General features: G+C 38.2%; 1 protein-coding gene across 1 annotated transcript; it reads right to left on the bottom strand.

Moving 5' to 3' along the window:
* Positions 1 to 1,649: 1,649 nt before the first annotated feature.
* On the bottom strand, positions 1,650 to 11,649 carry ift56 (intraflagellar transport 56). Its single transcript, XM_074665522.1, has 18 exons — positions 11,383 to 11,649; positions 11,119 to 11,247; positions 9,859 to 9,951; positions 9,575 to 9,689; positions 9,097 to 9,146; positions 8,824 to 8,969; positions 7,950 to 8,124; positions 5,729 to 5,803; positions 5,499 to 5,601; positions 5,314 to 5,369; positions 4,870 to 4,923; positions 4,725 to 4,788; positions 4,538 to 4,626; positions 4,309 to 4,392; positions 4,161 to 4,230; positions 3,774 to 3,880; positions 2,112 to 2,245; positions 1,650 to 1,924 (listed from the first exon to the last, which is right to left on the bottom strand). Exons 1-18 carry the CDS (start codon positions 11,383 to 11,385, stop codon positions 1,810 to 1,812), a joined length of 1,662 nt encoding a protein of 553 aa, XP_074521623.1. The 5' UTR covers positions 11,386 to 11,649; the 3' UTR covers positions 1,650 to 1,809.
* Between the last annotated feature and the right edge of the window lie 137 nt (positions 11,650 to 11,786).

The raw sequence follows: 11,786 nt of genomic DNA, 5'->3' as shown, positions 1-11,786 counted from the left end.
ACAACATCAAATCCTAAACGGAAAAGACAGCACGTCAGATGGTCGCCTGTCTTCCACCCACTACAGCATATTTTAGTTTCAGGGACTGGGGACCACCTGTTGAGTGGAAAAATAAGGTTAACCCATGTAAGCCCTTTCCCCTTACATTAAAATGTCCAAAACATGTGCCATTGGTAATACTATGAAATGATATATCTTAGTTTTTAGAAAATTTGCTGGGGAAAGTAGGTGAAAAAGTGTGACTATGTGGGGTAATATATTGCAGACTGAATTAACATATAAGTATTTGATGGTTATTAAATTACTGTATAATCCTCTACAGTTATGAAGCAACTTGTCAGTACATTATTATTTTTCCACTGGACAATCAGTTTTCTCATTGGGTTAGAACCTCAGAGATCTTTCTCAAACTTTAAATCAGACATAAAATAATTAAATAATTAAAAGAAAAAAAAGATTTTGCCTCAGTGACCCACCCAGAGCTCCCATATACCCTTTTTGCATTTCATTACAGTGGAAGTGAAGTTGTCATGGATGAACTTGCAACACTGAGACACCCCAGCTTGCTTTGCAAGACCAAGAACAACACTGGGTCATGGACCCAACCCAGTGATGGTGAGATGTTATCATCCGTACTTATAATTTTGTTCCTGTTTTGATTAGTTTGCATAAGTTTAGCTTGTGCATTCAGCAGTCTGCCTTCCTCTCTAAACATCACCCTCACTGGACTAACATGTGATTATGCACATATTAATGACCCTTGATTGTGCTGATATTTGTTAGAAATGCATCATGACATCATTCAGTAATATTTTTAAACCACAAAAAAGACTTTTGGTAACCATTTGAGTATTTGTATTAAAAAACTCATATTGAATACTTATTGAAGAAATTACACTTTGACACTGATGTCTGTGTTTTTGTATTTGTTTAATAGAAACTGTAACTAGACCAACCAGTTATAGACCCCAGGGCAGAGGTAGTGGCTTCTGTTATCTCCCCCTCCTAACTACCCTCTGTGCAATCGGGTGTGTCCTGTCAAATAGCTACATTTGTAAGGGAGAGTAAAATGACTGAGACTCAGTGATGGGAAGAGAATTTGCATTTCATCCTTGGCCACTTTTGTATGGATCCTGAAAGCATCAAGTCACTACAAAAGCAGCTGCATTTATGTCTCTTGGAAGTGGTTTTGTTGTTTGGTAACTAGAAAGGCCACTGGGTCAAATTTTGTGAGATAAAAAATAATCATGATCCCAGCAAAAATATTCAAATTCAATCCCAAATTGTGCCCCTACAAGGATTAAAACTGTTATTTTATAAGAAGAAAACTTCATAAAGCCTGGCTAAAACTTTGTATTAGCCAGGCTTTATGAAGTTTTCTGCTTCTTACAGAAATAAGAAATAATCTTGTCTTTTATAAACTGTACAAAAACATTTTGTCACCACAGTTTAACTTATTATCAACATGTATTTGCTTGCTACAAGTTTTATGGAGCTGTGTCATCATATTGCTCTTGTGTGAGGAGCCGTAAACAGTCATATATAATTATCTTTTTCCCTCCACTACATTTAGATTTTACATTATCTACTATGCAAACTCATTTTCTACCTTGTAACAGTAAAAAATCAATCACACAAAACACTTGGAATATTTAAAAATACATCCAGGCTTTATTATAAATGTTCAAGTGTTCACATAGGGTTTATTTGAAAGTGTTAAAATGCATCGTAATGATCACTGATATCTGCATAAACAGAGCTGCGAGTGCTGCTGGCCTGCAGTGAGCCGGAGCTCAGAGCTGCTGGCTGTCAGGAGAGGGGGACTCTGTTGTCTTTGGCCCACTTCCTCAGAGCTCGGATAATGTATTCAACCTGAGGGTTTCCTGAATTTCTCAGCAAGGGCACAACCTCTTTAAGTGTCTCCCTGGAACACAAACAGGATATGTGAGGAAATGAGATTAGATCGAGAACGAGCCATCCCTCACGCCTTATTTTACACTCACACGGTCCACAGGCGTTTGAGATGAGTTTCAAATTGTGTTCTATATTCAGAGAAATCAACTGGTAAATGTGTGATTGCATTACTGCACAGAAAATAGAGACAAACACACTTGGGCTCCTTGTTGGCCAGTATGAGCTGGAAGATGCCGACGCACGCTCCTCTCTTGCCCTCCCAGTAGTTGGAGCTTGGGTCCAGTTTCTCGAGTGCATCAAATGCTTTGGCTGCATAATAAAACTGTCCCATCTGAAACAGAAGCCTGAGATAATGAGCACTAATGCGCAATTTTCTGGCTAACCAGTCAAAGATTAAAGCTCCAATTAGGGGGATTACTTGATAAATATGGTGAAAAGACTGAGGGTAACCCCTGAGGCATCATATTTTGATTTCTTATTAAACTGAAAGATATCTGGTTTGGCTGGACAATCAAACAGTTTAAGAGTAATTCTATAATTTCATGTCAATGGGGTATACTTATAAAATTTAGTAATGCTTAGTTTCAAGCAATGACCAATTTTACAGTGGGTCATTTAGGTGATATTTCATTTTTATTTAATACAGAAAGTTAACAGGTTCTATAATTTATTTAGCTCAAAATGCAACACTAGAATACATGTTTGTGAATATTATTTTCAGTAGTATTTGTTTAAAATATTCATTAAAACATGACAAAGGTGTTTTAAAAACTATTTTACCAATTCATATGGATAAAATAATTCACTTTGTGTGTATCCGGGAAATCAGAAGCAACTATGTTACCCTTTGAAAAAACCCTATAAACCAGCAACCGTTTGCTCCAAAGTCACATGACTTAAATCAGTTGGAGTCACATGGTTTTTAGTGGGAACCATGAAGAAAGTGTGGCATGTTTTAACTCCTCCTCATCAATATTTCATAAGAATGATTGTCTGTACATGGGGCGCATTAATTGATCATCAACTGTGTTACGAACATTTTCTGCTGTTCTTAGTATAAATGTTTAAAATAACCAAACTGTGAAGAAATTGCACAGAAATATAAAGTGATGGAGGTCAGGTGGTGCTATGCTCAAGGTCTGCAGTTAGCACAAGGGCCAAAAAATAGAGAAAATGTCAACTGTGTTACATGTGATTGTTGAGCCCCAGTTCTTTTAAATTTTGTCTAAACTGTGATAAAAATAATGAGGAACATTTCTAGGGAGCATAGTCTTGCACAGAAATGTTAAATAACTCTACATTTAGTATGATATGGATTTATGTTGGAAAAATAGTCACAACTTTCGTCCATAACACAGTTGACAAAAATATGCTCAAAATTTTTTTCTTACTTTAATTTTTAAAAATCCATTAGAGCTTAAGCTTGCCAACTGATGAATTAAGCACATTCCAGGTGTATCATTTGCAATTAAATTGAATATGAAACAAGAAAAAACACATATTGCCTAATTATAGAATCACTCCCAAACTGTCACTTCTCCAAATCTAGGACATTCTGCTTGAGATTGTTACGAACAATGACTGCTTTTGGAAATCATAATCTGCAAATAAACGAATAATTATCAATAGTCTTATTCCAACTTTTGACAAAAAAAAAATTCACAGTGGAATACAGATTAAAAACTAAGATTTGCAATGATATATTGGATATGGTTTAATAACTGTTATAGAAAACTTAATTTTTATTGTCTTTAAATGAAGATGTATTCAAAAAAAACTATAGATTACTAACATAGAAGAGAATTCAGAACTGACAATAGTGAAGGAAGAATTTTGAGGCAGACAGAGGAAGCGATTACCTTGTAGCAATCGTTGGCAATGAGCTGCAGCAGACTGAAGGAGTCAGAGGAGGTACCCATCTTCAGATAGAGCTCCCAGGCAAGCTGACCCTTCTGGTTCATTATGTCTGACAAGAACAAGACAAGTGCTCAATAGTCCATCATTTTCAGGCAGTTCAAGAAACCTTTACAGATTCAGATTTGCAAAATATGAACCGCCCGTGGGCAAGATTTATTGATGTGGATTTAGCCATGAAAGGAAGAAAAATCATTTAATGGAGTCATCCATCTCTAGAGCTGTTGAGTGTGATACTACTGAAGCAAGAGCAGGAGAAGAGCTATAAAGCCAGGGATCCATCTTCAGGCATTTGTGCAGCATACTAATGTGCGAAATAAACGAATACATACAACATCGTGCCAGCCAGCTGAGGTAAACGTAGTCATTCTTGATTTTCTCACTCTGAATCATCAAGAAAATCTGAAAGGAAAAGCAAAAGTAGTCAGTCAGCAGTGTGTTGAGTCAAAGGGGGATGTGTTGTGCATTAAGGTGAGTTACCTCTTCTGCTTGTTTGTAGTTGCCAAGGGCAGCTTTTGCCTGAGCATAGTTAAAGTTGAATGTATCATCATTCAAGAAGTAACCCTAAAAGATAAAACACAATTCCCCTTAAATAGTGTTCACAGTGAAAATTGTTCTGCATTTAGCATCACATGTCGTCTAAAGGGACACAGCGCTCTGTAATATCACTCTTTATGTTCTTTAAAGCAGTGTGCTGAGTAACGCTGACCTTCACTGAGTTTAGATATATGAGAACGTCATCAAATTGTCTCAGGAGGAAGAAGCAGGAGGCCATGCACTGCCTGCCAGGAATAGTATCTGAAAATGAAGAAGGTGTTAATATACACACACTTCAGTTCACACACACACAGCGTCACTTCAGAGGATCACATTAATCATGTTTTCATTCAGCGTACCGCACTCGCTGGCTGAGCCTCCGACCAGCTGAAAGAACTGCTGAGCAGATTTCAGGTGATCCCTCTGAAAGATCAAAACGCAGCATCAAACTTACAGCCATCCCTTTACGTTGTCTGTAAAAGCATTTATCATAAAAAACCTTACTGATCCGATGTCCTGCCCCAGTGCAGCATTAACCACTCCCTTTAAAATATACTCCTGAAAAAACACAAAAACAAAGTGAGACACGATGTGCTCTCTTGTCAATCCGCCTGCCTGTGGTGAACGATAAAGAAAGCTCTGATTACTTAATTAGAAACCTGAAAAAGAAAGAACAGAACATGCAGTGTTTCTTTTAAGACCTTGAAAATCTTTTATGCATCAAACCCATTTGAACCAGTCAAAAGAAAAAAAAAAAGGCACACCAGCCAGATACTTGACAGGCTTTCAGATCCATGTAACTGCATAAAAGACTCTTCAGGAGCTCTTGAGAAGAGGATGGACAAGAGGCTTATTCAATCTGGCATGGTTGGGATTCTTTGTGTGTGCTTCCTCATAGGAAAACAGAAAACATACAACACACTTTGACCTTAAATAATTAGCCGTTACCTGAGGTGTTGTAGGCATCAGATCTTGGATGAGGTTGTAAGCTTCCTGTACGTCATCTGAAATCAATAATGAAGCATCAACTGATGTGTGTTTTCTCTAAATGTGCCATTTAAACCTGAAATACAATAATAAAAATACTGTGTTTGCATGGGGCAAATGGATGGTTTCTTTCCATGGCAGCACACCTTGTCTGAGATAGTAGATGACCAGGTTGAGTCTGGCCTCAGGAATCACATCGATCAGAGGAGGCAGGACCTGCAACGCCCCCTCACCGCCTCGAAACACCACCTACAGTGCAGAGAGGGGAGAATGAGGAGGCTGAATAATAGCGCGCACACACACACACACAGGCACATACACGTACGCTTAGCCGCAAATCTGCACAGACTCATATTAGAGCTTGCGGAGAGCTTACCAGGTTGTGTCGGATAAGCTCCTTAGCAAACTCAAAGGAACAGGAGGAGATGTCGATGAGGTTCTTCAACTCCGCCTTAGAAGGAGAGATTTCACACATAAGTCAAATGCAAGAAATCTTTCTACCCAAAACAAATGACAAAAGGAGAAAACAAAGCAAGTGGTGACTCAACTTGATATATGAAAGACAAAAAATATATATATAAAAAAAACTGGAATATGATGACTTTTAACAAAATCTAAAAACAAAACTGTACTGAGTAAAATATATCCAAGATACAAATGCTTTGAAAATTCATTTAAAGCTCCTGTGAGAATATTTTTGTTCAGATATTGGCGCCCCCTGCTGACACAGAGGCTCTCTACTCTCTATTATCTTGTTACTAGGGATGCACAAATCCAACTTTTCTGGTACCGATACTGGTACCTGGGCTTGAGGTATCAACCGATACTGATCAGATAACAGTGTTTTATAATAACCTGTATGTGGGATACTGTGGGATAATAGTGGTAATGTTTTAGGTAAAAGGCAAAAAATGAGTAAATGTAATTATTGAAGAGAATAATTATTTACACTATAAAATATTCAAATGTTTTCCAGCAGTTTGGTAAAAACCATGCTTCAGAATGTGCAGAAATTAATATTCAATTGTAATATTTTTTACTCTATAGACTGGTAATTAAGCAAAAAAACAAAGGAAGTGCATCAAAGGTGACATTCAAAATCAAGTTTCACAGGGCGCTGATAAAAAAGTAACGGTAGAAAACTGTTTGCCTGGATCAGCACCATGGATCAGCCTCATGCCACCAATACCGATCCAGCTTTGAGGGGCACCAATCCACTGATTCCCGATACCTGGATCAGTATCGGTGCATCCCTACATGTTACTGTCAATTTTTTTTTATTTTTTGTATCTGATACCTACCCGCTGCCAGTGGCTCCTGGCATTAAAATCAAACAAAAAGAGATATTGTCACTCCTCTTTGTAAGTTTCTTGTTTGTTTTTATAGATTATTAAAGGCATAGATATTAATCCCAGTCTGTGTTAAAACCTGTTTAAGTCTTCTCATAGAAGCTTTAATTCTTCAATCACATACTTTTTGCTCTATTTTGTCTACTTTTCTGTTCCTCGGTTTTTGTCAAGCGGCATCCTCCAGTCTAAGAATATGAGACAATGCGGAAGTGCTAAAATCTGCTGTTTCTCAAATGTCTGCTTGAGGCTGGCTCCGGAAGTACTGGAAGTCACATACACACCAAGCCAAAAAAGCTGTTTTCAAAGCAGAAATTAACCTATTTACAGTCTGGTTCAAAAAACGTCTCCCGTCTGAGTCGCTAATTTTACTATCGGCACACACTGAAGGGGGGTGAATTTTTTTCTAACTCTGCCGTTCGGAGGATATTAAGATCGCAAGCTCGCCCAATCAGAGGCACAGATGAGGGTCACGTGACCGACAGGTGCCATATAGCTGTGTGCGTAGCCCTGGCTACTACCAATATGGCCGCTGTAGTCGATGTGCTTCCTTTTCTGTTTCAAAAACAGACGGGTGACAACAGGGAGACTACGTCCATGTTTTATACAGTCTATGGTTTTTGAATGATGATGGAGCCACAAACATGATTGATAATTGAAAATAAGTTAATATTAAAATAATATTTTGTTTTCTATTACCAGTAACCTCTGACAACCTCTAACATCACAGAACTGATAAATCTTTGTGTGAAAGTAAAAATGTATGGAAATCAAGGGGCAATATCCGGTTCGGAAAACTGAAGCCTATGCGGAAGTGCTAAAAGTTGCTGTTCATCGAGGACACACTTGAGACTGGCTGCAGAAAGACAGGAAGTCACGTTCACGCCCTGCCAAAAAAACAGACTTTTACAGCACTTGAAAGAATATTTACAGCCTGGTTCAAAAAAATGGCTTGGGTCTGTAATGCTGGTTTTGCTACCGACACACACTGAGTGATTTTTTTCTAACTCTGCGGTTTAGAAGTTATTAGGATCGTTTGATTGTCCAATCAGAGACGCAGCTCAGGTCACGTTACTGCCAGGTGCCCTGTAGCTGTTCGTCGGCATCATAACCAATGTGCTTGTGTCCGTGGACTGGCTTCATTTCACGGTATCAGGAACAGACGGGTGACTTCATGGAGACTACATCCATGTTTTATACAGTCTATGATAAAAGTATCAGCTGTGATGGCCGGCAGTCAAACTGCAGTACCTCAGCTGCTTTGCCGTTGTAGAGTCTGAAGTGGTTACAGGCCTTCAGGTTCAGGGCGATGGTGGAGTCAGGAACTCTCTGCAGGTACGCAGCCAACACCTCCTGGGACACATCGTAGTAGTCCAGCTTGTAGTAACAAAGAGCCACGTAAACCTTCAGGGCCAAAGCTGCAGTGCTGTGCAACAGAGAAAGCAACAAATACTAGACTTTGAGTCACAGGAAATATAAGTGTAAGAATAACATTATAATTTTTCCATATGTTTCACAAATCTTAAGCAGATAATTGTTTGTTCAGAGCCTTTTGATGTTTGCTACATGTCTGCAAAATGACTGTCTTCAACCAGCAAGAAGGCTTCCTGAAAGCGCCAAAGTTTGTCCACACTAAAGAACAGTAAGTGCGTTTACTGGATGGTAAATTTATTTCAATCTTAACTTGATTAAATTGACACAGAATTTTTAATTTTTGGCTTATATAAGAACTAGAAAGCTCATTTTCATCTTAACAAAATTGTGTCCAGATCAGCCACGCAGCCAAAGCTCATGTCAACCTCAAAGACAACCCAGACGCACGTCCCTAACCTACAATACCTCAAAGTCTTGAACTGTTCCCTGAGAGACACAGCTCTGTGAAGCCAAAGATATTCATTGTCTAACCCCACAGTCCATCAGAGTTAGAGGAAGCTAGCTCAGCAGATCTGCAGCACCAACCTTTGAATCATCTTTAAGGATCCACAAAGCGTGAAGCTTGTGATATCAAACACTCTTCCATTAACAACTCTCCCCCGTCAACGTGGTCACAGATTAGTGTTTCCACCAAACTTCAGCAGGAACCTGAGACTGAACTGAAGAGTATGAAAGCAGGGAGAGCACAGACCTGTCCTGCAGGAGGAGGCGTTTATAGATGTCAATAGCCTCTTGGTAGTGTGAGCGCATGTAGTGGATAGATGCCAGGCTCAGCTGGTCTTCGATTACATCCTCCAGGTTCTGGTGGAAATGCATCAGCTTCTTCTCATCGTTGAACTGTACACACAGTTAAAAAACAAAATAAATAAGTGCAGTTAATTTTGTTTTGACCTGTTTCCAGATAGTTTAAAAAAACCCAAAACCTTTTACACAAGAGAGGAGAATGAATGAATTATTTTTTAACCTTGTGAGCCAAATGGAAAAGCAGCCTGTTCTGGAGGGGAGATTTTGGCGCTGTGGAGAGGAGTCAAAAACAGACAGGAAGTTACACGGTAATAAGAGCTACAGGGCATTAACAATAAAATCATTTTCTTAGCTTACACAGAATTGACTCAGCAACTTGGTCTGTGATCTACACAAAACCTGAAGTTAATCCTTAAGTGTTAATCTGCTAAATCTACTGACATTTAACAGCTGACTCACAAAATTCAAAAAGTGTTCTGTGTGCAAAAGATGTAATCTGCAATCACATGTCTTTGAATTATAGAATGAGGAAAACAATGCTTATTAATTTGAGTGGTACACATCTAGATGTATGAATGAGATGCACACAGTGTTTGGGAAGTGGCAGGTTTTCATTAGACAGCATAGTACTCAATTATCGGGCTGTAGGAAAACAGCACAAAGCAGAATTTTAGCAAACAGTAAGCGAAGAAGTCTACCCTTAGATGCGGCCTCCTCAGCTTCTTTATAGAGCCCCAGAAAAAACAGTGCACAAGCCAGGTATACCCACACCTCAGCTGGACACTCAGGCTGTGAAGTGAGGGACTTGTAGACCTGTGAGAACATGACAAGGAAGCATCAAAATGCCATTACATAATATGAAAATCTGCTTTATTCATCTTTGTCCATTTTCAAGTAAATTCAGTACCCGGGGGTGGGCTTAATGTGAGTTTTCAGGCAACAACCAATCACTCACACACACATATATTCAACACAAAGATACCTCCATAGCTTTCTTGTAATCACCCAAGTGAAAGGCGCAGTACCCAATCCAGAGGTCAGCATGCTCCTCTATTTCGCCAATACTTCTCTGAAACTAGAGATGACACAGCAACAGATCAGCAGTGTTCAGTTGCACAGTGTTGTCTGCAGCACAGATGTGGGTGTGATTCTATTTCTGAGGCTTTAATTCCAGGGGCATGACACAGGATAATCTGCAGGAGGCAATGCAGTCATATAAAATAGCTATTCTATCTGTATAAACATATAAATGTACATATGTATCAGCTATTCAGGGGGAAAATATACCAGCAGTTTTATAAGAGTCAAATTGAACGATCATTTCTAATATTTTTACTACATTGGATATTTAAGATTATTTTTCTGACAACTGAGGGATATGAATCTGATCACTGCAAGACACACAGGAGGAGCTGGAAGAAACAATCAACTCATTACTGCTCCCTGGTGGACAAACAAAATAATGGAAACAGTTTTTATGAAAACAAACCATTTTTTCTTCGGCTGTTTTGCAATTATTTATCACATCTCAGTCTAGACAATCACAAATAAAAAAATGGAATGACCTCATTTAGGTCTCTCTATAAAGCCTCAATGAAATTCATTTCTGATTTTATACAATATTTCCAGACTGTATATCAAAGCTTGACACTGCATGACCACAAACACCTACATAGTTTGTATGTTTTATAGTTTGTCAATGACATTTGCCCTGCATCATACTCCTTCAAACTCTGAAAATCTCGACAAAACTGTTCCCACATTAAATCAGAATTAATACAAAGAAATTATGCATTTACTATATCAAGCCAAGTGCTATTATGGGATGAATACAGACATAAAAAATGAGTAAAAAGTACAACAACAAATGCTTTACTTAGAAAAGTAAAAATGCATAATCATACAATAAAGACAATAGTAATGATTATTTTTTTAGATATGATAATAATTGGAAACCTTTTTTTATTTTGTCACTTGTAACTTAGAAAATCAGAAACTTTTTACAAAACATGTCAACATATTTTTGATCCCATAAAAAAAGAGAAAAATAAGTTTAAATATATTTTCATTTCCATTTTTGTTTAGAAAATGTTAAATGCATACTGGTACCAGATCAGAATCGGTTTTAGCATCAGGACTTAAAAAAGTTGGATCCCTTTCAGCAAACTCATGTGAGCACTGAATCCCTGAAACAAATAGAAATATTTCATTGTTTAACAGTATGTAAGGGTTGTACGATTACCTCTAGCAGTGTCAAGGCCCCGAGGTAATCTCTCTGTTGTAGATATTCCTCCAATCGGGAAATCTTAGTTTGGTTTTTCTTCTTTTTCTCACTCACACTGCCCAGTGCTGGCTTAGCCCGAGAAAGGATCTGTCAATGAGAAACATACACAGCATTAACATAGACAGGCAACAGACAACTGTGAGAAGACTGGAGCCTGGTACGGATAATTTTAGAGACGGTTATTGCGTCCAACAGATGATGGATGTAATAACGTAAACTTACCATGTCGACGGATTTCTGTTGAAAAGATACCAAACTAGCTTCAGACTCTCTCTAACCAAGACAACGTTCGGATGTTTCTGTATCAGGCCAGTCGCTGTGTTAGCTACTTAAACTAAGGTCTAAGCTCTCCAAAAACATCTTGAAGCGTAATCATCCTTATGTATTTTCAATATAAACTAAGAGTTCAAACAGCTAACAGGGCTAGGATTAATGTTAGACGTTGCTATGTGCGATGTTGGACACAAGATAGGGTTTGCTAACTGACGGTTGAATAGAAGCTAAGCTGAGTACTTCCGTTTTTATAATTTCAAAATAAAACTACGCAAAAGACTTCCAGAGTGACTTTAGGGGCACAGTTGTTTGAATACCTTTCAATTTTGAATTAGTATAAGATTTAGCACATA

The sequence above is a fragment of the Halichoeres trimaculatus genome, unplaced genomic scaffold (genome assembly GCF_033239565.1).
Source record: "Halichoeres trimaculatus isolate MK-OKI-2021-1 unplaced genomic scaffold, fHalTri1.1 fHalTri1_scaffold_2, whole genome shotgun sequence".
Taxonomy (NCBI): domain Eukaryota; kingdom Metazoa; phylum Chordata; class Actinopteri; order Labriformes; family Labridae; genus Halichoeres; species Halichoeres trimaculatus.
This window is presented reverse-complemented; position numbering and strand designations above follow the sequence as displayed.